This window comes from Tachyglossus aculeatus, chromosome 7 (assembly GCF_015852505.1).
Source record: "Tachyglossus aculeatus isolate mTacAcu1 chromosome 7, mTacAcu1.pri, whole genome shotgun sequence".
Taxonomy (NCBI): Eukaryota; Metazoa; Chordata; class Mammalia; order Monotremata; family Tachyglossidae; genus Tachyglossus; species Tachyglossus aculeatus.
In genome coordinates this window covers 13,801,661-13,829,323 of record NC_052072.1, presented here as the reverse complement: position 1 = coordinate 13,829,323, position 27,663 = coordinate 13,801,661, and the positions used below count along the sequence as shown (strand labels likewise).

The following is a 27,663-nucleotide window of genomic DNA, read 5'->3' as shown; positions in this document are numbered from 1 at the left end:
AAAGTGGGCCTGCGTGCTCCCTGCTGGCTGGCGGCTCCCCCCTGCCACCATCAAACCACTGGCCAAATGAGGATAGTTGGGCAGGCTGGCCCCAGGAAATGACTTCTTGCGCTGCATCCTTGGGTGTTGGACTCATGGCAGGACCAGTCTAGGGTGACAGCTAGGGCCTGGTCCCCCACATCTCTCCTCCTCTGCCCAGAGTCGGAGCTAAACCCTGGAAGGTCCAACTCCCTGCTGGCCCTCAGCCTGAAGCCGGGTTTCTGGCTGAAAGGTTATCAGGGAAATGGAAGGGCCAAGGATCTGTTGGGAGCCCTGTTTCCATGGTGATCCTGGGAGGCAGCCTTCAGCTGGGAGAACGGCCGTATCCCAGAAGTCTGTGCGGCGGAGACAGGCCAGTGCATGGAAGCTGTTTAGACTGGTGGGAAACTCGTGAAAATCTACAAACGGCCCCGTGGGTTTCGTGCTTGGGATGATGATCTATGTCCCTCACTTTTTGTTCTCGGGCTGGCTTGTTGGGGGGTCAGGGAGGAGGGAGACAGGTGGAAGTGGTGTCCTGGGCTTCCTGAGTTTCAGTGACAACTGTATATCTATTTCCTTCCCCCATCTCACACTGAGACCACATCTCCTCTTGGCCCATATGCCTCCTCTGCCCACCCCCACCACCCTCTCCTACCTTTTAGCCAGGGCCCACTCCCCTCTCTGCCACCGCTTGGGCACTTTAAATCATGAATGACGGTCCCCATGGTCAGGAGGCTGGGGCTCCAGAGGTGACTCTGAGTGACCGGTGCTCAGGCCAGGGAGGGTTGGGAGCAGAAGCTTAGGGTCCCCTGAGATCACCCCTCTAGAGGCCTGTAACCCTTGGCATGGTTTTTTGCTTTGGCTGTGTGGCAGGGTTAGAAGCTACGTAGAGAGGTGCCAGGTGGTCTTCAGGGTGGCATTTTCAAGGTTTGGGAATGAGGAGGGCAAGTAGCTGGTCTCCCCTCCACCTGAATCAGGCTGAGGACTCTAGCCTCAAGCTGCAGCAGTAGTGACTTGGAGTGGACGCCAGCAAGAATTTCCTGACCAACAAGGGTGTGTGTGACACGCTGGAACAGGTGAGTGAGGGTGGCAAATGACTCGTCTTCCGATGCGTCCGGGGCCTAAAGGGAGACGTCAGGCATCAGCGAATGGGGAATTGAGGCTCTACTTGCCACTCCTCTAGAAACCCAATTGTTTCTGGCAGTAGAGGCTCTGTTGCTTCACCTGACCCTTGGCTCCAGGCCACAACAATTCTTTCTGGTGCCAGATGCCACCTTCGGCTGCCCACCCAGCTCCAGCAAACCGATAACTGCCAATCTTCCCGTCCTGCCAGGAAGGGACCACCAGCTGGAGTGAAGGTGGGCTGGCCTTCCCAGACCCTGTTCCTGGGAAGCCCGGACAGAAAGACCATCTTCAATTCTATATAAGTTTTACCAAAACCAAGCACTTCAGTCTGATTACCCAGAAAAACTGTAATAAGAAATTCTCTCCCCTTCAATCCTACCCCATGCTCCTTAAGTTTTATTTGGAGATTCAGCTTGGCCTAATGGAAAGATCATGGATCTGGGAGTCGGAGGACCTGGATTCTAATCCTGGGTCCTCCACGTATCTGCTGTGTGACTTTAGGCAAGTCACTTAACTTCTCTGTGCCTCAGTACCCTCATCTGCAAAATGGGGATTCAGTATCTGTGATCCCTCCTACTTAGAATGTTAGCCCCATGTGGGACCTGTTTATCTTCTATCTATCCCAGAGCTTAGTACAGTGTGTGGCTCACAGTAAGTGCTTAACAAATACTACAATTATTATTATTATTATTACTATTATTATTAAATAGATAGAAACAGACAGTTCACTCAGATCCAGAGACAGGAGGTCAGGGAGTATAGGCTTGGCCATTGCTGAACCAGATTTTTTCAGCTGTCCTTGGGCAAGTTTGGATAAGATTCAGAGAAGCAGCATGACTCAGTGGAAAGAGCATGGGCTTTGGAGTCAGAAGTCATGGGTTCAAATCCCGGCTCCACCAATTGTCAGCTGTGTGACTTTGGGCAAGTCACTTAACTTCTCTGGGCCTCAGTTACCTCATCTGTAAAATGGGGATTAAGACTGTGAGCCCCCTGTGGGACAACCTGATCACCTTGTAACCACCCTAGTGCTTAGAACAGTGCTTTGCACATAGTAAGTGCTTAATAAATTCCATCATTATTATTATTTGGATATAGCCCTGCCTTGAGGTAGGGAGATGGATGAAATGATCTTTCCCAGGCCCTTCTAGCTCTGTGTCTCTCTGCTCTCCCCAAACACAGGATAGACCCCACAGAGGCGGATATCCAAGTTAGCAGAGAGGGTGCCAGTGCCACCAAAGGATTCTGAATATTTCATCCCAGGAATTTCCTGAAACGTGACAGGAAAAGGATCACCTCCATCCTGAGCCTGCTCAGCCACCTTCCCCACCCATCCACTCTCTGTCCCCAAGGTGGAGCTGGGACCCCAGGGAGAGAGGTGTAAGCTACCAGGACTCCTGCTGGGCCTCTCACTGGGGCAGAATGGCAGATGCCTCCGGGGCAGAAGATGACCCGGACTCCATGTCCCCGGAGATGTGAGTCGAGTCGATAGTTTCTGGGGCCCCTCCCTTCACAATGAGACCCTCTCTTCCCTCGCACTGGAGTCCCTCTCTTACAGCTCAGCTGGGGTCCGGTGGTCCGGGGGCCTGGAGTGGGAGTTGGACTTGGGCTCAGCCCACCGTCCTAATTGGGCTTTGCCCTGCTGTCATTACAGAGAGCTGGTAGTGGGGGCTCCCCAGGTGAGGTCAGAGCCCGGGTCCTCTGAGGAGGCCGACCCACCAGCCCCCAGCGTAGATCAGCCAGAGGAACCAGCCCAGCCGACTCCCACCATCTTGGATGACTCTCAGACCTTCAGCCCTGGTGAGCAGCCTGGTGAGGCTGGGGCAGTGCCAGACACGGCAGCTGGGAGGTAACATTCGATGGGTGGTATCTGAGGGGCAAGTCCCTAGGCCTTCCTTAGCTCTACTGGGGACCTTCTAGGGCCGCTCCCACTCCCGGGACCTGAAGATGTCTCCTGTCTTTCTGGTCCTCCATCTGCCTCTGGCCACTTCTTCCTCGCTCCCTCCTCCCCACCTCCCTGATGCTCCTCTCCCCTATTGCCCTTTCTGAAGCCAGGCCTCCCAGGGTGTCCAGGAGTGGGCTGGCCAAAGGGATAGGCTGGAGTCCTGAGGACTTGCCACCGCCCCCGAGAGAGAGAGAGGCACAGAGACTAGCGAGCAGCTAGAGCAGAGGGGATTTTGGTCCAGGTTGACCTGAGGTGAGGAGGGCCAGGCTGTTAACCCAGATGCCATCCTCATGGGGAAGGGGCAGTAGTGTCCCCAATTTCACTTCCTGATGGTGGCAGCAAAGGTTGGGAAGATGACAAATTTATTTATTTATTTATTTTTCTTGTACATATCTATTCTATTTATTTTATTTTGTTAGTATGTTTGGTTTTGTTCTCTGTCTTCCCCTTTTAGACTGTGAGCCCACTGTTGGGTAGAGACTGTCTCTATATGTTGCCAATTTGTACTTCCCAAGCGCTTAGTACATTGCTCTGCACATAGTAAGCGCTCAATAAATATGATTGATGATGATGATGATGATGACAAATGCAAAGATCCAGGGGAGCTGTGTTCTCCATGACCCCTCTTTCCTTACATTAGTAAAGCAGGAGGGGAAGAAGTGTGTCTGTTTTCTCCCCTTCTTCCTCAGTCCACCCCCTGGGCAGGGGTTAGGACAACTGTGGGGTATGCCCAGCGTTGGGTGTGATCGTGGCTGGGGGGCGGGAGTGCACTCCACACCTTGGCATGGCCCAGTAGCTTCAGACTGCCTCTGTCTAGCTGCTCAGATAAGTGTCTGCTGCTCATCTGTGGGTGGAGTTTTCTGGGGTGTGGTAGAGGTTGAGGACTGGCCAGAGGTCATCTACACCCTCACAAACTCGCTGGAGCACTCCCCTTTCAGGCCACTGGCCAAATGTCCAGATGTACAAATGTCCTCTGGGCTCTGCCTTGTGCTCTGCGACTGCAGCATCAGGGGCAAAGGAGGGGAAGGTGACTGCTCTATACCCTGGGAGGTGCCCTCTGGACCCTGCTTTGCTCAGAACACAATTCTCGCCACTCACTTCCCAGAGTTATCCTCAGAAGAGAAGGCAGCGTTGGACTTCATCGAGACCTTTCTCAAGTCTGAGAATCAGGTAGAGCTGTCCTGCAGGGCAGGACTGGTGGTGGCTTCTTGAATGGTTCGTTCCCACCCCGGGCAACCCTTCTAAAACCCTAACTTAAGGCCCTTGGGAATGTCATTTCCTATAGTCCTCTGGGCTTGGGTTTACATGGATCCCTCCTGGTGCTCCCCCGAAGTGTCTGCACCCTGTCTGAGGAGCCCCTGTGGATGTGGGCTGGACTGGGGCATCCTTGGTACTGAAGATCTTAGGAGACAATAAAACTTATCAGTCGGTTTATTTAGCTCCAACTCTCTCCTCTAATCCTTTGGGCTGGTGCTTAGAGTTTCTGGGAAGGTCTGGGTTTGGCCTAGTTCGACTCTATTCTCTAGGGTTCTTGAGAAAGTTTTAATAATGGGAGTGGAGGAGTCTTGGGCCTCTGTCCCCAGGACGCTGAGCTGGATGAAGAACAACCCTGCCTTGACCATGTGCTGGCCAGTGCCCAGCTCTGTGAGTGTGTGTAATAGGTAGCCCCTGCTGCGGGCCTGGAGACGGGGAGGAGAGAGGCCAGGATGGATGGATGGGGAAATCTGTGGGTTGTTTCCTAGGATGAAACCAGCAAACTCGGTTTCCTGAAGTCAGTCAGCCTCTTGTGCCAGGAAGAGGGAGTCATCCAGGGCCATCTCGAGAGCTTCTGCAGTAAAGAGGTTCTGGTCCAGACACTTCAGGTTTGTGGGAGGATGGATCGGGAGGGAGGGGGACTTGGGGGAGAGTGAGAAGGGGAGGGAGAGGGAGCACGGGGAAGGAGGGACAGGAGGGAGGAGTGGGTGCCTGGGAGGATTCTGGCTCTTAAAAGCAATCTTTCTGAGTGGTGCTCCTCCTGCCCTTTCTGCTGCCTCCACAGGGCAGATAAGGGTCTAGTCCAGAGGCTGGGGGAGGACATGGGCCATGATGCCCTCCCACCTCCCACTCCCAGAACCCATTTTGTTCCAGTCCTGTGGAGTTGGTGTGCCATGGTGCTTAGAGAAGCAGCATGGCTCCATGGAAAGAGCCCGAGCTTGGGAGTCAGAAGTCATGGGTTCTAATCCCGGCTCTGCCATTTATCTACTGTCTGACTTTGGGCAAGTCACTGAACTTCTCTGTGCCTCAGTTACCTCATCTGTAAAATGGAGATTAAGACTGTGAGCCCCACGTGGGATAACCTGATTACCTTGTATTCCCCCAAGAGCTTAGAACAGTGCTTTGAACATAGTAAGCGCTTAACAAATACCATCATTATTATTATTATTATGGTGGCACCCTCCACCTGGTCCCACTGGGAAGCTGCAGGGGAGGGCTTGGGCTCAGGAGGCCTGTGCTCCCACTGACCCTCTTCCTCCTCCTTCCCATCTTCCTTCTCATCCTTCGGATGCCCCAGGCTCTGATCCTGCAAGAGATGGATAACTTTCTGCCCAGCCCGGTGCTACCACAAACTTTGCTTTGCATTGCTGATCTCAGGTATCCACCCTCCCCTGGGCCCAAGCCTGGGGCGGGGGTGGGGGGGGGGGGGTGGCGGGACTTGGTACTCCAGGGGTTGAGGATCCCTTGGGCAAATGGGGTGTGGTTCAGCATGCTATCCTGGCTCAGACACTTGGGGTCTGCCCTGCGCCAACATGTCTAACCTGGTCAGGGGCTCCAGCTCCCAACCAGAGACTTTATCCCATCATGCCCCAGTACCAGACCCACTGGGAGTCAATCCAACAGTCCCCTTTCTCCTCTTCCCCGCCTCCTTCCCCCTTCTCTTCTCCTCCCTCCCCCTCCTCCTCCTGTCTTCCCCCTCTCCCTTCCTTGTCTCTCCTTCCCCCCTCTTTGTTTCCCCATCTCCTCTCTTTCTCTCCCCTCCCTTGTCCTCCCTGCCCAGTCAGGTGAAGCCTGGCCTGAACCCCCTCCAGAAACAGAGCCTGATCCAAGTGAGCATTGGCAGTCTGCTTTCTCTGCCCTGCATCATTCTGCTGTGCCCCGAACCCATGGGCCCCAGTGCTCTGTACATACAGGTAATCTCTGCTTCTGGCCATCTGGGGCTCTAGGGGGCAGGGGCCCTGCCTGCTGCTCCTGAGCACTGGATCCCAAAGGCCCGGGACCCTGGGAGAGTGCTGAAGGAGGGCCTGTGTCCACCAGAATGAGGGAACTTAATGGATTCCTGCAAGATGGAACCTCTGATGTCATCATATTACACCGCATGCCCAGAGTGATGCATGTGATACAGTGCTATCTCACTGTCTGGATACCCCTGCTGTTGTCCCTTCAGGGGAAGAGGCAGCACTGTTTGCCAGTTGGGGTCTGGGACCCAGGTAGCGGGTTGGGGGAGGCAGGAGCAGGGGTAGGTTGAGAGGGGCCTCTGAGGGGATAAAATCTGGGTATTGGTGAGTTTGGGCCAGCTTCCAGCTGGTGCCCTCGGGGGGGTCGGGGCCGGGTCCTGATCTGCTCACTCTTCCCACCAGACTGTGAATGCTCTGAGTACACTGCTGAATGCTCTGTTGGAGGAGAATTCGAAACTGAACATGCTCGTGGTGCAGGACATTGTGGAGGTCTGTCGGTTGAGGGTGGGCTAGTAAGGGGGGTGGGACTGGGATAGGCAGGGCACTAGGGAGCAGGGGGCTTGGGGAGCAAGGGGCACAGGATGCTGGGCCTGCAGCCCAGGCTCTAAACCAACTTGAAGGCCCACAGAGGGTCATCCATTGCCTAGAGAATCACTCTGCAGTCACTACAGATGGGAAGGCTCCAAATCCCTACCAAAATCACATCTCCTCCAAGTGGCTTTCCCTCACTGAGCCCTCATTTCCCCTACTTACTCCCTCACTCCCTTCTGAGGTCACCTCAAAACTTGGATCTATATCCCTTTAGCACTTGATACTCATCCCATCCCCATCTTCAGAGCACTTAAGTACATGTTCCTTCAAACTCTTTCAGTCCCCTAATAGTAATACATTTTAATGCCTTCCTTTCCCTCTAAACTGTGAGAATGTGCCTAATACCTTTTTTATATTGTACTCTCCTGTTTAGTATGGTGTTCTGCATACAGTAAGCATTTAATAAATATGATTCGTTGATTGGCCTACTCTATTGTTCTCACCCAAGCACCTTGTACAGTTTCCAGCACACAATAAGCACTCAACAAATACTATTGATTGATTGATGAATTGAAGAGGAAAAAGAAGAGGAGGAGGAGGAGGAGGAACAGTATGGGTGAGATGAGGGAGAAAAGCAGACCAATAGTCAACATTCAGGCTTAGTCCTCACTTCCAGGCCCAAGAAGCTGAAGGCAACAGGGCCACTTCCTCCTTGAGGTAGACTGTAAGCTTGTTGTGAGCAGGCAGTGTCTATTATATTGTTATATTGTACTCTCCCAAGCCCTTAGTACAGTGCTCTGCACACAGTAAGCGCTCAGTAAATATGATTCACTGACTGACAGACTGACTGGCTGGCAGGGCCCCTTATCCCTCAGCCTCTCTTCCTAGGTCACCCTGCCCTGGTTGACCTCTGATAAGGTCCATGAGCGAGCCCGAGCTGTGGGCACCCTCGCCCAAATGCTGAAATTTGTCGACCATTACCCTGTGCTGAAGGTGAGTGCTGGGCACGGGGCCCCGCTCTGCCTGGACCGGAGCCGGGCCTCCCCAGGAAGGTGGGTTGGGGTGAGGGGAGAGGGAGAAGGTGAACAAGCCTACTCTTTCTGGAGCAGCACATGGACTTGTTCAGCATGGCCGGGAAGCTGACGGGCTCCCTCAGTCTTTGCTGCATAGACCTGAGCCAGGAGATCTGCTTGTGGTCTTCCCAAGCACTGAGTTATTTCTTCAGCATCATCACCAGGCAGCGGTGTAAGTGAAGCTTTCCCCCTCCTCCTATGGCAGGGAGTCTGGTAGTCTGGCCTGGCCCAGAGAGCCCCACCCCGACCCCCATTCCCATCCACTCCACCATCCTCTGCCCTTTCCCCCTCTGTGTCCTCCACACCCTTTTGTGCCAGCTTGGGATCACTCCTAGGGGCATGGGCAACCCCAGTCTCAGGTTCTGGGTGGGGCACTTGGGTGCCCTACCTGGTTCTTGCCCTATATGGGTGGAAGCCCCCAGTGAGGCAGATTTTTTAAAAAATCGTAAGAATCAATCAAAGAATGGTATTTGTTGAGTGCTCACTGTGTGAGGAGCACTATGTTAAGCACTTGGGTAAGTACAATAGCAGTATGGCTCAGGGGAAAGGGCCTGCGCTTTGGAGTCATTCATTCATTCATTCATTCAATTGTATTTATTGAGCGCTTACTGTGTGCAGAGCACTGTACTAAGCACTTGGGAAGTACAAGTTGGCAACATAGAGAGACGGTCCCTATCCAACAGTGGGCTCACAGTCTAGAAGTAGAGTAGAGAAGCAGCGTGGCTCAATGGAAAGAGGTCATGGGTTCAAATCCCAGCTCTGCCAACTGTCAGCTGTGTGACTTTGGACAAGTCACTTAACTTCTCTGTGCCCCAGTTACCTCAACTGTAAAATGGGGATTTAAACTGTGAGCCCCCCGTGGGACAACCTGATCACCTTGTTACCTCCCCAGAACTTAGAACAGTGGTTTGCACATAGTAAGCACTTAATAAATGCCATCATTGCTATTATTATTACAATACAATGGAGTTGGTGCACATGATCCCTGCTCACAAGAAGCTTATAGCCTAGAGCAGGAGAGAGACATTGAAATAAATTATGGATATGTACAAAAAGTGCTCTGGGGCTGAGGGTGGAAAGAATACCAAGTGCTTAAAGGGTACAGATCCAAATACATAAGTGATGCAGAAGACTCATTCTGTTCATGTCTCCCCATTCCTCAAGAACATTTAGTGGTTGCCCTCTGCATCAAACAGAAACTCTTTACCCCGCCATTAATGCAGTCAATCAGCACTCCCCCTCCTATCTTACTTCTCTGATTTCCTATTTCAACCTAGCCTGCACGCTTTGCTCCTCTATCGCGTACCTCAATCTCGTCTATCTCGCTGCCAACCCCTTGCCCACATCCTCCCTCTGCCCTGGAACTCCCTCCCCTTCATGAAGCAGTGTGGCCTAGGGGAATGAGTAGAAACCTCAGAGTCAGAGGACCTGGTTTCTAATCCCAGCTCCACCTCTTACCTGCTGTGTGACCTTGGGCAAGTCACTTAGCTTCACTGTGCCTCTGTTCCCTCATCTGCAATATGGGGATTCAGTGCCTGCTTAACCTCCTTCTTAGCCTGAGTCCCATATGGAACCTGATGGTCTTGGTGTCTAGCCCAGCACTTAGTTCTATATTTGGCACATAGTAAGTGCTTAGCAAATATTATTTATAAATATGTTGTCTGTCTTTCTTCCCCATATAGTGTAAGCCCCTTTAAGGTAGGGAACATGCCCCATGCTTCTCTTGTATTTTCCCAAGCACTTGACACCAATGCGCTGCACTCAGGACAAACTCAAATTCTACCATTCAGGAGAGGAGACCTAGGTTCTAATCCCGGTTCTTCCATGTGCCTACTTGTTGTTATTATTATTATTATGGAATTTGTTAAGTGCTTAACTATGTGCCAGGCACAGTACTAAGCGCTGGGGTGGATACAAGCAAATCAGGTTGAACACAGTCTCTGTCCCTTTTGGGGCTCACATTCTCAATCCCCATTTTACAGATGAGGGAACTAAAGCACAGAAAAGTGAAGTGACTTACCCAAGCCTACTATATTACCTTGGGCAAGTCACAATTACTACTCTGAGCCTCAGTTTCCTCTTCTGTAAAACGGGGATGAAATACTTGTCTTCCCCTTCCCCCTTCGACTGTGAACCCTATGTAGGACAGCAACTGTGTCTGACCTGATTATTTTGTATTTTCCTCAGCCCACAGTACAGTGCTTGGCTCATTGTTACCTACTTTACAAATACCACAGTAAAAATAATTGTGATTTTTAGTATTATTATTAGTACTACCATTCCTACTATGGACTAATAATAATAATGATAATAATTGTAGTATTTGTTAAGCACTTACTATGTACCAGGCACTGTACTTAACACTGAGGTAGATACAAGCAAATCAGGTTGGACACAGTCCCTGTCCCATGTGGGGTACACAGTCTCAATCCCCATTTTACAGATGAGGGAACTGAGACACAGAGAAGTGAAATGACTTGGCCAAGGTCACACAACAGACAAGCAGTAGAGCTGGGATTAGAACCCAGAACCTTCTTACTCCCAGGCCCATGATCTATCCACTATGCCATGCTGTTTCTCCCACAGCATTATCCACAATAGATTTCTATGCAGCCGTATAACTTCTTTGTGCCTCAGCTTCCTCTTCTGTAAAACAGGGATTAGGGTTGTGAGTTCCACATGGATCATGGACCGTGTCCAACCTGATTAGCTTGTATCTACCCCAGCACTTAGTACAGTATCTGACATGTAGTAGGAGCTTAACAATACCATTTAAAACAAAAAGCCAAAATCCAGTTGCACTCCTACCTGCCTTCCATCTGTTTTCTCCAGACTCTGTTCACCTAGGAGAACAGGGTCTGGGCTCATTTAATGATGGCATTTATTAAGTGCTCACTATGTGCAAAGCACTGCTCTAAGCACTGGGGAGGTTACAAGGTGATCAGGTTGTCTCATGGATTGCTTACTGTCTTAATCCCCATTTTACAGATGAGGTAACTGAGGCCCAAATAAGTTAAGTGACTTGCCCAAAGTCACAAAGCTGACAATTGGCAGAGCCGGGGTTTGAACCCATGACCTCTGACTCCCAAGCCCGGGCTCTTTCCACTGAGCCACGCTGCTTCTCTTTATTTCTCTCTCTCTTCCCCACTTCCCTCTCCCTCCTCAACCTTCATCCCTTCCACATTTGCCCGACTGGGGCTCAAGCAATTGCTCCTTTTTTTATTATATGTTACATAACCCAAACTCTTCCCTTCATAACTGGGGTTGGATGGGGCTGGGGGAAACTATCCTGTGTAGGCAGTGCCTGTTCTAGATGCTCCTTGACCAGAGGCTGAAAGGAGTCAGTTGGTTGGCTGCCCATCTAATTGTCCGTCCATCTGTCTATCTCTTCCCCCTGCCTCGACTGAGGGAAGCCTGCAGCCAGACCCTCCAGGGCTGCTTTGTTGTTTCAGATAAGTCTCTGAAGACCAAGCGGATAGACCACTGGAGAGTCATGAGAGACTGTGAGTTCCAGAAGAACCTCCACTCCGATTGGTTCTCCAACACAGAAGATGTTGTCCTGGTAACCCTGGCTTTGGGCTCTTCCTCTCTCCTTGGTCCCTAATATCCTTCCTTCCTCTGCATCTATCAGTCAGTCAATTGTATTTATTGAGTGCTTTCTATGTGCAGAGCACTGTATTAAGCACTTGGGAGAGTACAATATAACAGACATATTCCCTGCCCACAACAAGCTTGCAGTCTAGAGCTTACAGTTTACGCCTCCCTTTCTTCTTCCACTCTCTACTTTCTCTCCATGTCCCCCACTTCCTCACCCTGTTTTCCCCTTCTTCCTCCCTTTCCTTCTCTTTGTTCCTCCCTGCCTTCGGCTCTTCTCCCTCCTCTCCCCTTCCCTTCCTTGCTCTCTTCCCCTCATCAGATTTGATGTCAGGGGACCAGGAGGCCTCCTCTTGTCCAATCCAGAAATCTCAAGATTTGGGGGTTTGGAGATTCTCTCCATCTGTGGATGTGTGTGGTGTGTAGTGTGTAGGCTGGTGAGGGGAGACACGACAATGCAGACCTTTTGATCCCTCTCCCACCCTTGTGCTTGCTAAGGCTGAGACCACCGGGGTCTTTGGTGAGAGAGAGCTTCTTATGGGGAGCCAGCAAGAGCAGCCTGACTTCATCTGACCTTCCTCCCTCCCACCCTCACTCTTCCCCCATCCTTCTCTTCCTCCCTCCTTCCCCTCCCACCCCCCTTCCCTCCCTCCCACCTTCCTATCAGGAACTCCCTCCCCCTTTATATCCAAAACACCATCCCTCTCTCCATCTTCAAAGCCCTCCTACAATCTCATCTTCTCCAAGAGGCCTTCCCTGACTAACCTCTCTCCTCCCCACCTTATTCTTCCTCCCTCTGCATCTCATCTAGACCTGGGGACTTATCCCATCTCACCTCCACAGCTCTTTAGTCCAGTTCCTACTCGGTGCCTTCACTCTCTGTAGCTTATTTTAATATCCCTCTATCCCACATGATTACAAGCTCCTTGAAGGCAAGAATCATGTCTACTTACTCTATGGTAGTCTCCCAAGTGACTAGTTATTTTAATATCCATCTATCCCACATGATTACAAGCTCCTTGAGGGCAAGAATCATGTCGACTTACTCTATGGTATTCTCCCAAGTGACTAGTTATTTTAATATCCATCTATCCCACATGATTACAAGCTCCTTGAGGGTAAGAATCATGTCGACTTACTCTATGGTATTCTCCCAAGTAACTAATACAGTGCTCTGCACACAGTTAACGCTCAGTCAGTAGCTTTGATTGATTGGGTGAATGAATAAATGCTTTCAGGGTGGTCCAGGGCCAGAACCTGGGGTCTTGGGTTCCCTGTTTGCCAAGGACCTGTGGTCCTGCTGGTTCCTGGCCCTGGGGGTGCAGGAGAGGAGGGTGTGGTGTTGGGGGAGGGGGTACAGACACCGGGAGGCATTCCTTCAGCTCTTTCAGAAATTCCTGAGCCCAGAGGAGAGGGCAGATATGATTCTTGTAGTCACAGAAAGCATGACAGACGCCAGCCGACACAACAGCTGGGTGGCCGACATGATCCTGCATGTGGTGCTGAAGCCACCGCTACCCAGAATCGGGAAGGTAAGACTGGAACTCGTTAGCCTGGAAGACAAAGAGAAGACCGAGAGGGGCCTCGGTAGCCTTCTTCATAACCTGGGACTTCAGAACTGACTCAAATCCATATCCCTATTTCCTTCTCCCCCACTATCTGTAATATATCTTAGTATCCACCTCTCCCACTAGACTCTCAGTTCCTTGAGAACAGCGATCATGTCTACTAACTCTACTGTACTTCCCAAGAGCTTAGTATAGTGCTCTGAACACAGTAGGTACTCTATTGAGCGTTATTTATTAATAACACTAATTGATTGAAAAATCCTCTTGAGGGGTGGATATACCAGGGACCCCCACCACAACAACCTCCCTGTTCTCCATCTCTCCTGAGGACAGAACGAGATAAAATTACATTACAGGAAGAGCATTCCTGTGATCAGTGTGATCAGCCTGGCTCAGTGGAAAGAGCCCGGGCTTTGGAGTCAGAGGTCATGGGTTCAAATCCTAGCTCTGCCAATTGTCAGCTATGTGACTTTAGGCAAGTCACTTCACTTCTGGAGGCCTTCCCAGAATGAGCCCCCTCCTTCCTCTCCCCCTCCCCCCTCCGTCCCCCTGCCTTACCTCCTTCCCTTCCCCACAGCACCTGTATGTATGTATATATGTTTGTACATATTTATTACTCTATTTATTTATTTATTTTACTTGTACATATTCTATTTATTTTATTTTGTTAATATGTTTTGTTTTGTTCTCTGTCTCCCCCTTCTAGACTGTGAGCCCACTGTTGGGTAGGGACTGTCTCTAGATGTTGCCAACTTGTACTTCCCAAGCACTTAGTGCAGTGCTATGCACACAGTAAGTGCTCAATAAATATGATTGAATGAATGAATGAATGAACTTCTCTGGGCCTCAGTTACCTCATCTGGAAAATGGGGATTAAGACTGGGAGCCCAACGTGGGACAACCTGATCACCTTGTATCCTCCCCAGTGCTTAGAACAGTGCTTTGCACATAGTAAGAGCTTAACAAATGCCATTATTATCATTATTATTATTATTCATTACTGAATCAGATGACTGGTTGGAAATTTCAAGGTCCAGTCCTCTGCCTCCAGACAGAACTGGAGCTGTCACTGAAGATAGGCAGTGGGGTTGGGGAAGGGAGGATTGGCTTAGAATAGAGCTCCATAGAAGATACTTCCTTGGCCCTAAAGGGAACAATCTTTGGTGGTACGAGTTTCCAAGACAATGGTTGGGTGACTGGTGACCCTTGTTCTTATCAGAGGGCTAACTGGAAACAGGGAATGAGTGACCTTTTAGGGAGGGACCCCATTCACCCATCCATCCATCCACCCATCAATCCATTCATCCAATCATCCACACACCCACCCATCTTTCCATCTATCCATTCCCCGTCCACTTACCCACCCACCCATTCATTCATCCACCCACCCATCCATCCATTCATCCATACACATCCATCCTGAACACACAGTTCTGACCACCAACTCTGCTCCCTCCCAGGTGCCAGAGTTGGTCCGAGCCATTAATGCTCACCTGCAGAATATCAGCTTTCCCTGGATCCAGAAGGATATGCAGAAGATTTTTCATTTGCTGACTCAGAGGCACCCAGAAGGAGTTATCTGGACCCTAATGGAATACCAGGACTTGGATGAACAGTAAGGCCCATCCCTACCAGCCCATGCTATGCCTTTTCTTTCTCTCTGTCACCCTTTTCCTCAGTCTCCTCCTCCCCCCACTTAGCATCTTTCCTCCCTTGTCCTCAATTCTCCATCACTCCTCCTTCTCCTTCTTCCACCATCATATCCCTTCTTTTCCTCTTCCAGCATCCCTTCTCCTTCCACCAAAATTTCTCCTTTTTCCTCCTCTATCATCCCTCTTCCACCTTTTTTCCTCCTCTCCCTTCCATCATATCCTCCCTCCTTCTTCTGCCTCCTTCATCATCCCTCCTTCTCCTTCCATCATCCCTCCTTTGGCCTCCCACTTCATCTCTCCTCTTCCATCTTCCATTTATCTCCTTCCCCATCTTCTGCCACCCAGCCCCCTCTTTTCTCCATCATCCCTCCTCTTCCTCGCGGAAAAGGGCCCATGGGGAGGGGGACCCAGGGCCACTGAGGCAAGGGTCTTTGCTCCCTTTGGTGCACAGAGCCAGGGGCGGGGAGGTGACCAGACTCCTTGGGCGGGTGTTGGGTCGGCAGGGAGCTATGGAGGATCCTGGCATCAAATGCAAAGACAAACCAGGAGGTCCTGAGTGTTCTGAAGAAGAAACTGTGGACAGCCCAGGCCCATGAGAAGGGAGAAGGGGACTCTGGAGAGCCGCTCCAGCTGACCACCATACAGGTACGGGGAACTTCTGACATGGTCCTGGGGCAGAGTTGGGGATGGGGAGGCAGAGACCCTGACTTTCCTCCCCTTATAGTTCCTGGCTCCAATCCCCCACCCATCAGAGCTCTGATCCAAAGATGCAGGACTCTGGACAGGGGGCCCGGGGCAAGGGTGCTTGAAGCCACAGACACTGTCTCCCCCTCTCCAGGCTACTGGAGCCCTGTCCAAGCTGTTGCTGCAGGTTGGCTGCCGCCGGGAGGTGCCTGCCTTCTACCCAACCCTGCTGGTGGCCCTCATCTCCCAGCTGTCCTTCCTGGTGGCCAGCGAGAACAGTGAGAAGTCCCAGGAGCAGCAGGGAGAGCCTGCCAGCCTGGAGCTCATGAGGTAATAATAATAATAATGGTATTTATTAAGCGTTTACTATGTGCAGAGCACTGTTCTAAGCCCTGGGGGGGCAGTGATACAAGGTGAACAGGTTGTCCCACGGGGGGCTCACAGTCAATCCCCATTTTACAGATGAGGTAACTGAAGCCATGAGAAGTTAAGTGACTTGCCCAAAGTCACACAGATGACAATTGGCTGAGTCGGGATTTGAACCCATGACCACTGACTCCAAAGCCTGTGCTCTTTCCATTGAGCCTCACTGCTTCTTTATACTTCTCTATGCTTCTCTATAAGGTAGCCCCTTTCCCACCTCAGTTCCCAGCAGGGGCTTCCAGGTGGTACTTGAATTGACCCCAGACTCAAAAGCTCCAGCTTCTGGCTCCACTTGTCCACCTGCCTGGCTCTCCCCATCCCTTCTTTCCTGACTTGGCCTCTCCATTCCCACGAGGCTCCCTGGCCTTCAAGTCATCTCTCAGGCCACCCTCCCACCCTCCGGAGTTTCTTCCCCCATCCTCTTCTCCGAACCCTCTCCTCCAACATTGCAAAACTCCACTGAAAATGTCCTCTTCCCTGAAGCCTTCTCAGTTTTTTTAATGGCATTTATTAAGTGCTTACTATGTGCAAAGCACTGTTCTAACCGCTGGGGAGGCTACAAGGTGATCTGGTTGTCCCACGGGGGGCTCACAGTCTTAATCCCCATTTTACAGATGAGGTAACTGAGGCACAGAGAAGTTAAGTGACTTGCCCAAAGTTACAAAGCTGACAATTGGTGGAGCCAGGATTTGAACCCATGACCTCTGACTCCAAAGCCTGTGCTCTTTCCACTGAGCCACGCTACTCCTCTGGTTTTAGCTCCACCACTCTCTTTAGTCACTGAAATTATTTCATGGGCTCCTTAGCCCTTATTGCAGTCTCTGTATGGGGTTGCTTGGCTTTGGTCACTTGAGTTTTATGTGTGTGTGGAGGTGTGGCTTTCCTGGCTCTCCCAGTAGACTGTTAGTTCCTTAGGGGTAATCTGGAGATATCTCCTTCCTCTGATACTCAGCAGAAAAAGTGAGGGAGAGAGGGAGAGAGAGAGAGAGAGAGAGACAGAGACAGAGAGAGAGAGAGAGACAGAGACAGAGAGACAGAGAGAGAGAGAGAGAGAGAGACAGAGAGAGTATCCTGACTTCCCCAACTGTTAGGCCCAAGGACACTGGGCACTGGGTCTTTCGGTTGATCAGTCAATCAACCAAAGTTGAGCACCTACTGGTGTCTTCTCCAGTCCTCTGCCACCAGACCTCATTCCTATGCCACTCCCCAGGTTCTGTGCAGGGCCGGGCAGCCGGAAGCTCTCAGGGCAGACCACTGGCAGGCTGACTGGCCAGAAGAAATTGGGCTTCCTGGGCCCATGCCCTTCTGTCTTCCCCAGGCCTCAGCCAGGCCCTTTCCTGAAAGACGACCCTCCTCTCGCTCCTGTCCAGCTGCACCCTGCAGGTCCTGAAGACTTTGATTCGTTGTGTCGGCAATGGCGACCAGGTGACCTACGTCCAGCTGCATGGGGGCTGGAACCTGCTATCCAGCCGCCAGAGCCACTTGAAAGGCATCTCACTCCTGGGCAGGTCAGCGTGTTGGCTCTGCCAGGCTCAGATTGAGCTTGTCCTCCAGGGTAGGCCAGCACTTGGTGAGGGTTTCTACAAAGGCTGCACTGTGGTAGTCTGACCTGGTCTGCTCTGGGTCTGTCCTAGTACTGTCCTGGTCTCTGGTCTGGGTTTGTTCTGGGTGTCCTGGATCTGTCCAAGGTCTGTCCTGGGTCTGTCCTTGTTGTCCAGAATCTGTCTCGGGTCTGTTTTAGGTCTTCCATGCCTTCCCTGAATGGGTCCTGGGTCTGCCCTGGATCTGTCCTAGGTCTGTCCTGCAAACGTCCCCAGCCTGACCTGGATATGTCCAGCCCAACAAACTCCACTCTGGGGTGGAGCCCTGGTGCCGTCCCTACCCCTTGGGCATCTTCAGCTAGGGTCAGCCCTCCCTCTAGCCTCCCTGAGACCCTCAGGAACCCCTAGACGTTCCCTAAAGCTTCCCCAGGGCTTCCCCTGATGTCAGCCTCTCCTCTGGGGCAACTGGGCTTCCAAGGGTCAGGGCCTGGGGCCAGCAACCCTTCCCTCTTGGAGGAGCCCTCCCCCCATCAGGGGCCTGACAGTCCCTCTCCGCCCAGCAGGTCCATGGTGGAGAAGAATCCCCGATACAATCCATCCCTCTTCAGGCTCCTCTTCCAGATCCTGCAGGAGGGGAGTCACGAGAGCCTGGTCCCCACCATGACCTTCTTCACTGAGGTCAGGGCACCGCTGGCAGGTGGGGGTGGGTACTGGGGTGGTGGGGGGCAGCTTCTCTTTCTGGATCCCTCAGGGGTGACCTAGCGGCCGTGTGAGTGTCTCCAAGGGACATATCCAGGGGTCCCCAACCCTCTGCTCCAGGAGGAAGAGAGATTTGGTAATTCTGCTTTTTCAAAGCATTTTCACATCCCTTCTCTTCATCATATGCTCACCAAATCCTCCAGAGGCAGGTATTGCTCTCCTCATTTTACAGACAAGGAAATTGAGGCCCAGAGAGCTTCACTGACTTACCCAAGGTCACCCAGCAGGGACTAGATCCCGGGTCTCCTGACTTCCAGTCTCAGGCTTTCTCCACTACGTTCTGCTGCATGTGTTCCTTAGAGAAGGGTGAGGTCTTTCAGTCTGGGCTCAGCCCAGGCGTAGCCAAGAAGACTCCTGGGCAGTAACAGGTGGCTATGGGCCAGCCTGCCTCCCTGCCCCAGGACCCCCTGCTGTCCAGTCCTCCCCGTTCCCTAGTCTCCCAGCTACCCTCTGCCTCTGACCTTCGGCAGCTTCTTCAGAGTTCGGACTTGGCGGCCTTGGTGGACGAGTCCATCATCGGCTTGATCGAGAGCTGGATGGAGGCCAGAGACCCTGCCATCCACCAGCTGACGCTGCGGGCCATGGCGAATCTGGGCCTGCACCAAAATACGGTGAGGCTGACAGACTGGCATCTCAGACAGTTGTCCGGCAGAGTTGCCTCCCCTGGGACCCTCCTGTTGGGGGAAGGAGGGGGTGGGCTCTAAGGACAGGGACCCTCAGCCTGGGGCTGCCACCACAAGTGGCCCTGAGCACCTGAATATCCCCCTTAGGTTTCCCATCTTTTAGTTGGATGTGGGGATATGGGAATGAAGGGAAACCCCTGACAGAGGAGTGATGCCTGGCTCCCCAGCTCCCCAGCAACCCTTGCCCTTTCTCTTAGAGTGAAACGATTCCATGGGTTGGGCTCAGGCTGGATCTGGCTCAGGCTGCCGGGGCCCAGAGCCCTGGGTGAGGTGTCTGTGGGGGTCCGCTGGCTGCAGGAGGGGGCTGTCAGTGCCCTGGATGGATTCATCATCATCGTCATCATCGATATCTGGAGAGAGCTTACTGTGTGCAGAGCGCTGTACTAAGTGCTTAGGAAAGTACAATACAACAGAGTTGGTAGACACATTCCCTGCCCACAGTGAGCTTACAGTTTAGAGGGTTTCCATGGGGGTCTGCTGGCTGTAGGAGGGGACTGCCAGGGCCCAGGGTGGTGTGTCCTGGGGGTCTGCTGGCTGTGGAAGGGGGCTGCTGGAGTCCTGGGTGGTGTGACTGTGGGGATCTGCTGACTGTGGGAAGGGGTTCCTGGGTCATAGGTTTCTGGGAGGTTGGCAACATGGGGCAAGATGGGGGTAGGAGGGGAAGTTGCTCCTACTCTCCAGCTCCCCAGAGAACCATGGACAGCCCCACGAGCCCTCAGCCAAATGCACAAATACCCTTAGGGGTCGCACAGCCCCTCCCCCCACCCCAACTCCAGCCCTTGGCTCTCCTCAGGAGGGCTACCTCCTGGAGCTGCAGCCTGTGGTGTTGAGCTGCTGCTACTCCAACCCGGAGACCACCACACGGGAAGCCTTGGCAGTGCTCAGACACATCATCCGCGTGGCCGACCCTCGCGGCCGGGCCCTGCGCACTCTGGAGATCGCCGTCGCCCTGCACCCCTTCTTCGACGGTGTAAGTCAGGGGAGACTGGAGCAGGGTTGGGTTGGGAGTAGAGGCTGGGTGGATCAAAGGCCTCATGGGAGGGAGGGAGGATCAGTGGATCAATCAAAAGTATTTACTGTGTGCTTACTGTGTGCAGAGCACTATTCTAAGTGCTTGGGAGAATACTGTAAAGTTAGTAGGTGTAAATCCCTGTCCACAGGAGCTTACATTTTAGCGGGGTGATAGACAATGAAGTAGTTTATAGATAGGAGTTCTTTCTCCCACCCCTCCCTCTCTTTTACTCCCTGCACTTCTCCCTTTTCATCCATTTCCCTTCCTTCTCATGTCTTTTTCCTTATCCTTCCCTTTTTTCCTTTTCCTTCTTTCCTCCCTTTCCTTTCATTTATTCATTCATTCATTCAATCATATTTATTGAGCACTTACTGTGTGCAGAGCACTGTACTAAGCACTTGGAAAGTACAATTTGACAACAGATAAGAGACAATCCCTACCCAACAACGGGCTCACAGTCTAGAAGGGGGAGACAGACAATAGCATCTAAATAAATAGAATTATGTGTACATATATATATATATATATATATATATATACATCATTAATAAAATAAATAGAACAATAAATATACACAAATATACACAAGTGCTGTGGGATGGGATGGGGGTAAAGCAGAGGGAGGGAGTAGGGATGATGGGGAGGGGAGGAGGAGCAGAGGAAAAGAGGGGCTGTCTCCCTCCTTCCCTCCTCTCCATTTCCTCCTATTCCTTTCCCTTTCCCAACCCTCCTCCCCAACACTCCCACTCAACTCCTTTTCCCCTTCCTGTCCTCTCTCTCCCTTGTGCTCTTTCCCTCTTCATCCCTTTCCCCCCTCATCTCTCTTTCTCTATACTTCCTTTTCCTCCTTTCCCTCCCTCTTCCTCCCTCCTCCCCATCCCTCCTACTCCATCTCCCCTTCCCTTTACTGTCCTTCTCTCTTCCTTCCTCCCCCTCCCTCACCTTCTCTCCCTCTCCACACCTTCTCCTCTCTCTCCCTCCTTCCCTCCCTCTCCCTCCCTGTCTTTCCATCTATTCCTCTCCTTTCCCTGCCCCTCTCTCTCTTCTCCTTTCCCCTCTCTATCTCCCTCACTCTGCCTCTGCCCCCACGGGTGGCTGCCCCATGCAGGAATCAGAGGATCTGCGCCTAACAGCCATTGAGACCTTTGGGGCTCTCATGGAACGGCTGAGGGGTCTCTATTTGGAGCCACGACTGCGACGGCAGGTCCTCAGCAGCCTGGTGCCCCTGGTTCTCCACCTGGAGGATGAGAATGTGTGTGTGGCTCAGGTAAGACCCCGGTGGTGGGACCACCTCCACCTACCCGCCGGCCCCCCTACCAGCCAGCCGGCCCACCGACTCTCTCAGCTGGATCCATCGTCTGTGGGAAGGGACAGAGAAGGCTCAATGCAAACAGGGAAACAGGCCCCAATCTGTCCAATCCTGCCTTACCACTTTCTCCCCACCCACCACCTCCTCCTCCAGACACTGAAAAAGCCGTGGGGCAAAGGCCACTTCGCTTTCTCTCCCCTTCCTGGTGGGGTGCTGGCAACCAGTGAAGCAGCAGGACCTTGGAATTAGCTGAAAGAGGAGAAGGAGGAGAAGAAAGAGGTGGAGGAAGAAGAGGAGAAAGGAGAGAGGGAGGGGACCAGGACATGGAAGAAGGAGAAGTCAGGGGCTGGGAGAATCTACAGATGAAATCTCTGCACGTCGGCCTCAGGGGAAACCCCAAGGCTGGGCTAACTGATTCCATCCCAGCCCCCTGCTCAGGGTTGGACTCTCCCAGGGCCAACTGGACACTTACCCATGTCTGTCAGGGAGATCATTTCCTGGAATCAGGGAAGGGAATAGTGATGGCACTGAACTCCACCTCCCACCCTCTCCTAAGTCCGTCCACTCTGGGTCATTCAGGCATTCATCAGCCTGGAGGCAGAGGGCTGGACCAAATGCCCTCTCAATGCCCCTTCCAGCTTAAAGTTTTGAGTGTCCACCGACATCCCAGGGAGCTACCCCAGGGGCTTAGGCCCTGTGGCAATCTGGGAATTTTTCTGGCCTGCCTTACTGGGACACCTGCTGCTCTCCTTCGAGCTGTTTTTCTTTTCTGTCATTCTTCCTTGCAGCTCTCAGCGTTTAACCATATTTGTGGTTCTCCAGTTTGTGGCCCCATCCCATCTGTGTGGGAACCCCTCCCCTGCTCTTTCTGTCCTCCAGGAGTGTAGGCTGGCCCTCCTCCACATCGCAGATGTGCTGTTTTGGGCGAAGCTCAGGCGGGTGCTGACCCAGGTGTCGGCCCAGGGAGCCGTGTGGAGAGTCAGTGAGTCCCTGGTAAGTCTGTCTGCCATCCGTCTGTACTGCAGGGCAGCAGGGCAGACCGAGGGCAGGGTTCTTTTGAAGGAAAGGCAGGGTGGCATATGGCCAAGGCAGGCCTTCATTCACTGAACCCCAAATCCCACTGCCAGCTCTCATCAGTCCCCACATCCAGTCTGTCACCAAATCCTGCCTCCTGTCTGACCTCCTTGCCTCCAGTCTCTCCCCTCTTCAGTCCATGCTTCACTCCACTGCTCAAGCGCTTTGCTCAGTGCTCTTGCACACAGCCTGCACTCAATAAATGCCATTAGTGATGATGATGATACCTGGATCACTTTTTTAATGTGCCACTGTGCCCACAACTCCCCACTCCTCAGAAACCTCCAATGATTGCCTATTTCTTGACCCTCGGCTCTAAGAGACATTCAGTCAGCTTTCTCCCTCCTTCCTAGATACTCTTCTCCCACTACACCACAGCTCTCACTCTTCATTCCTCTCGAACCAGACTGCTCACTGTGCCTCGTCCTCACCTCTCCCACCTTCCAGTTGATGCCCTTCCCCTCTGAGTAGAACTTCCCCTTAACACTGGGCAGATCACTGCTGTTCCCACCCTCAAAGTTCTCTTGAAAGCACATCTCCAGTAGGCCTTCACTGAATGATTTCTAGTCTCCCCAGATTATGTCTCCATAACTTCCACTTCAGCACTTCTACACCACCTTGGCACTTAGGTCCTCAAGGCCTCCGATGGCCCCATGCCTATCCTACAGACCCACTCACTTAACCACTGGCTCAGTGCTTTCACTGTTTCCTTCTCCCTTCTGCCTGTAATTTATTTTAGTTTCTGTCTCCTCTGCTACATCTCACCTCCTTGAAGGCGGGGACCAGGTCTTTACTCTCACTATTGTACCTCCCAAGTCTTTATTAGATTGCTTTGCCTGCAATAGGCACGCAATCAGTCAATCAATTGTATTTACTGAGAACTTACTGTGTTCAAAGTACTGCACTAAGTGTTTGGTAGAGAAGCAGCGTGCCTCAGTGGAAAGAGCATGGGCTTTGGAGTCAGAGGTCATGGGTTCAAATCCCGGCTCTGCCAACTGTCAGCTGTGTGACTTTGGGCAAGTCACTTAACTTCTCTGTGCCTCAGTTACCTCATCTGTAAAATGGGGATGAAAACTGTGAGCCCCCCGTGGGACAACCTGATCACCTTGTAACCTCCCCGGAGCTTAGAACAGTGCTTTGCACATAGTAAGCACTTAACAAATATCATTATTATTATTACAAAATAACACATTTCCTGCCCTCAGTGAGCTTACAGTCTAGAGGGGGAGACAGATATTAATATAAGTTACAGGTATGTACATAAGTGCTGTGGGGCTGGGAGGGGGGTGAATAAAGGGAGCAAGTCAGGGTGACACAGAAGGGAGTTGAAGAGAAGGAAAAGAGGATTTAGTCAGGGAAGGCCTCCTAGAGATGTGCCTTCAGTAAGGCTTCGAGAGGAGGAGAGTAATTGTCTGTTGGATATGAGGAGGGAAGGCATTGCAGGTCAGAGGCAGCATGTGGGCAAGAGGTCAGCAGCGAGATAGACGAGGTCGAGGTACTGTGAGAAGGTTAACATTAGCTCACTCAAAATATACCGTTGATTAAGTGGAGAGACTTGTGCAGAATGACTTTTTAGAAAAGCAACCCGGCAGAAGAGGGAAGGGTGGACTGGAGAGGCAGTAAGACCATAATGGGCAGGGAACATGTCTGCTAGTTCTGTTGTAGTGTACTCTCCCAAGCGCTTAGTACAGTGCTCTGAACACAGTAAGTGCTCAATAAATACCACTGATTGATTGATTGAGAGGGAAGCTTGGCTGAAAGTATTAAGAAAAGTCCTAGAACCCTTTTTCTAGGGCAGCCGTGAGAGCAGCAAGGGGTGGGAGGATGCAGCCCTAACCATGTGGGTTCCAGATTCTGGAGGGGCTGCTGGACCCAGTCCCACCCCCTGGCCCCTCCCCCAGCCCTTGCTGCCTGCTCTTCCTTTGGTCAGCAGTAGCCACAGCCCCACTCTCCCATTTTACTCCACCCTGAGGCCCCGGGGCTGCAGGCAGGCATCTTCTTCTTCTTATCCATCATCTTCTTCCTATCCGTCTCCCCATTCCCACCTCCTCAGGAAAACCTGCTTAGCTTCCCCCTTCCACTCCCCCTTGCTTCAGGCACCAATGGAAAGCCTGCTCCTTCCCTTAAGAAATTTTCTCTTCAAGTCCTGGAAGGTGGGGACTGGAGGCTGGAGGCAGGGAGACCAGTGAGAAGGCTGACCCAGTGGTCCAGTGGGGCTATGTTGAGCGCCCGGATCGGCGAGCTCGCTGCTTGTATGGAGAGGAAGGGGAATATGATGGAAGCAGCCTGTGTTCTGCAGTCACAAGGAGGAGGGCTCTCTGGAGGATCAGGGGACCAGGGGGATCCCTTGTCCTCTGGGCCTCGGCCTTGTCTGTTCACAGCTGGAGGAGGGGAAGAGGACGGCCCGCCTGTTCCTGAGCCAGACTCTCGGCTTCTTCACCCACTCCCAGGCCTCGATCCGCCGGGTGGCCGTGTGGTTTGTTGGTAAAGTCCTCATCCCCTTCAGACATGCCCCTCTTCCCCAGGCAGGATTGGGCTACCCCAGAGGGAATTTGGGCACTCATCAATCAATCAATGGAATTTATTGAGTGCTTATAGTGGGCAGAGCACTGGACTAAGCACTTGGAAAATTACAATCTAATAATAATAATAATTATGATGGTATTTGTTAAGCGCTTACTATGTGCAAAGCACTGTTCTAAGCACTGGGGAGGTTACAAGGTGATCAGGGTGTCCCACGGGGGCTCACAGTTTTAATCCTCATTTTTCAGATGAGGTAACTGAGGCACAGAGAAGTTAAGTGACTTGCCCAAAGTCGCACAGCAGACAGTTGAAGGAGCAGGGATTTGAACCCATGACCCCTGACTCCAAAGCCCATGCTCTTTCCACTGAGCCACGCTGCTTCTTCAAGTTGGTAGATACAATCCCTGCCCTTAAGGAGCTTACAGTCTAGAAGATTTGGCTCTAATCATTATAATAATTATGATTAGAGCCATAATAATTGCTATAATTATTGTAATAAATAATATTATATAATATAATATTAAAATGTGAGCAAATCGGGTTGGACACAGTCCCTGTCCCACATGGGGCTCACAATCTTAATCCCCATATTTCAGATGAGGTAACTGAGGCACAGAGAAGTGAAATGACTTGCCCAAGGTCACAGAGCAGACAAATGGTGGAGCCGGGATTAGAACCTATGATCTTCTGACACTGAGGCCCGAGCTCTAACCACTAGCCATGTTGCTTCCCAGGCAGTCACAATAATAGCCCTTAATAAGCACCTATCGCATGCAGAACACTCTACTAGGCACTGGAGTAAAGATACCAGGGGACAGGTAGTTAGGGTCCCCTGCCCAGAAGGGACTCATAGTCTAAGAATAAGGTGGGAAGAGAAACGAAAGGACAGATAAAATGATCAAAATACGAAAACAACCCAAAAGACCCAGCTCAGAGTCCGCCAAGTCCTGCCGTAAAGAGCACTCTCCGATGGGATCCTCAGGGTGCAATCGCACAGCTCATCAAAGGGTCAAAGCCCTCAGAGCTCCCGCCCACTCTAAACTCTGCCGAGGCTGAGGTGGGCTGCTATGGCCCAAATCCCAGTGTTCCCGGGCAACCTGGGCTGTGCCAGGGAAAGAGGTGCTGAGGAAAGGCAGCGGAGGTTCCTGAGGGAAGAGGTGCCATTAGCCTGCATTTTCTCAGTTTACCTCTGCCCTGCCTATTGGTGATATCACTTGGGGCACCAGTAACGCCCACAGGCCCCACTCCACCTTATTCATCCCTATTAGAAGCAGCATGGCTTAGTCAACAGAACACAGGCCTGGGAGCCAGAAGGACCTGAGTTCTAATCCCGACTCTGCCACTAGTCTGTTTTGTGACCTTGGACAAGTCACTTCTCTATGCCTCAGTTACCTCAGCTATAAAATGGGGATTAAGACTGTGAACCCCATGTGGGACAGGGTCTGTGTCCAATCCAATTAGCTTGTACTTGCTCTAGCCCTTAGGACAGTATTTGGCACATAGTAAGTGCTTAACAAGTACCATAATTATTATTAGCTCCATCGGAGCAGAGGGGCAAAGTGCTAATTCTCAGTGGACAGCTGTCTCCTCTTCCTCCTCACCCTTGTCCTCCTTGGAATGTGCTGCGGGCAGAGACCTAGGTCCTGCCTGTCCTTTTGTCATGAGGAAAAGACTGTTTTGGTTGGGGGTGTTACCGGGACAGGTCTCACGATCCGGCACTTGGACGTCCAGGATGAAGGGGAGCTAGAGCGCGTCTTCGTGGGTGAGTAGGGCAGGCAGGGGTTTCTCCCCCAGGACTGTAGGGAAGGAGGCCCAGGGAGGGATGGGGAGGAGGAGGGCCAGGGAACGAGGAAGGGCCTGATCAGCCAGTCACACATGTTTCATCTGTGGGGCTGAGGCAGAGCGTGAGATAAATCAGCAGTGGCTTGGGGGTTGGGGCCTGGAGAACTAGGGCATTGGAAGGCTGGGGACTTGGGACCTGGAGGACTGGGAGGCTTGGGGGATGGGGATTGAGGGGCAGGACAACTGGGGGAGTTTGGGGGGGGCCGAGTTTGGGGTCCGTCTGTTCTGCTCCCCTGACTCTACACTCTCGCAGAATTGTAGCGGCCTTGGCCTGTGGAGGTGGGCGCCTGTCTCAGCTCTTCCTCTTCGTCGGGGCCATTGCTTCCTCAAGCTGAGGGGAGGGGGCTATGAGGAGGTGGGGGCACCTTCCATGAGTGGGGCAGAGCCTGGAGCTGGACAGCTCGGGACAACTGTTTTTCGGGGGTGGGCTCTAGCAAGTCAAACTGTGGTGGAGTGGAGGTGTCTGTGCGTGTGTTTTTCTTTCTCTCTCTCTCTCTCTCTCCCCCCCGCCCCGGGTCACCCAGTCCACTATTTGCCTCGCAGCTCTGCGACGGCTGCAGGGAGACCCCGATCTAGCAGTCAGCTGCCTCGCCTCCCAGACCCTCCTCATCCTGGAGGCCCGAGAGAAACAGCCACCCTGCTGCAGGGGACTGGCCGGCGGCTTCTCCCTTAGGAGACCTTCATGAAAGAGGGAGCCACCTGGGACGTCCACTCTGGCCCAGCCCTGGAGACTGGGGTGTCCTGCTCCCTCCTCCTCAGACACATCGCCAGTGAAATGTTTATTGTTGCAGAGCTTCGGTCATAAAAAGAAATTTGAAAGTGGGGTGGCCGTTGGCCTTGGTGTGCACATTTCTGCGGGGAATAGCTTCCACCAGCCTCTCCCTGCTGCAGGGGCCCTCTTCCTCTCCACGGCCTCTGCTGTTCCTCCCTTCTGTGTCTTCCCTGCTCCACAGCCCAGTGGCCAGTGGTGTGGACTGAGCACAGTCTACAGTCCACTGAGCACAGCACTGGGCTGGGCTCTAGGCTGGGGGAAGGAGGAGGACAGAAGCAAACAAACGTAAAGTCGGTAGGGTGGGAGCGTACACACATACAGGGAGG

The 27,663-nt window shown here is 52.3% G+C and overlaps 1 protein-coding gene across 8 annotated transcripts; it reads left to right on the top strand.

Annotated features, from left to right (window-relative positions):
• Positions 1–382: 382 nt before the first annotated feature.
• LOC119930812 (maestro heat-like repeat-containing protein family member 7) lies at positions 383–27,360 on the top strand. Of its 8 annotated transcripts, none has more exons than XM_038749498.1 (25): positions 383–418; positions 996–1,094; positions 2,323–2,615; positions 2,795–2,940; positions 4,191–4,255; positions 4,828–4,947; positions 5,637–5,716; positions 6,120–6,252; positions 6,700–6,786; positions 7,717–7,821; positions 7,938–8,073; positions 11,354–11,463; positions 12,878–13,027; positions 14,524–14,678; positions 15,219–15,360; positions 15,554–15,729; positions 17,193–17,330; positions 17,927–18,041; positions 18,593–18,733; positions 19,599–19,775; positions 20,926–21,084; positions 21,949–22,119; positions 24,582–24,684; positions 26,426–26,485; positions 27,109–27,360. In XM_038749498.1, the coding sequence occupies exons 3-25, from the start codon at positions 2,563–2,565 to the stop codon at positions 27,249–27,251; spliced, it is 2,865 nt and encodes a 954-aa protein (XP_038605426.1). In that variant the 5' UTR covers positions 383–418; positions 996–1,094; positions 2,323–2,562; the 3' UTR covers positions 27,252–27,360. The 8 variants fall into 8 exon arrangements, with proteins under 8 accessions (XP_038605426.1, XP_038605427.1, XP_038605429.1 ...); XM_038749499.1 differs by lacking the exon at positions 383–418 and adding an exon at positions 422–451; XM_038749501.1 differs by lacking the exon at positions 383–418 and adding an exon at positions 1,286–1,376 and having other exon boundaries at positions 907–1,094; positions 2,493–2,615.
• Positions 27,361–27,663: the final 303 nt, after the last annotated feature.

Excerpts from the sequence above, each read along its gene's own strand:
- LOC119930812 (XM_038749498.1), top strand. The coding sequence starts at position 2,563 with ATGGCAGATGCCTCCGGGGCAGAAGATGACCCGGACTCCATGTCCCCG. Across the intron at positions 2,941-4,190 it reads CTCTCAGACCTTCAGCCCTG|AGTTATCCTCAGAAGAGAAG; the intron begins GTGAGCAGCCTG and ends CTCACTTCCCAG. Across the intron at positions 6,787-7,716 it reads TGGTGCAGGACATTGTGGAG|GTCACCCTGCCCTGGTTGAC; the intron begins GTCTGTCGGTTG and ends CTCTCTTCCTAG.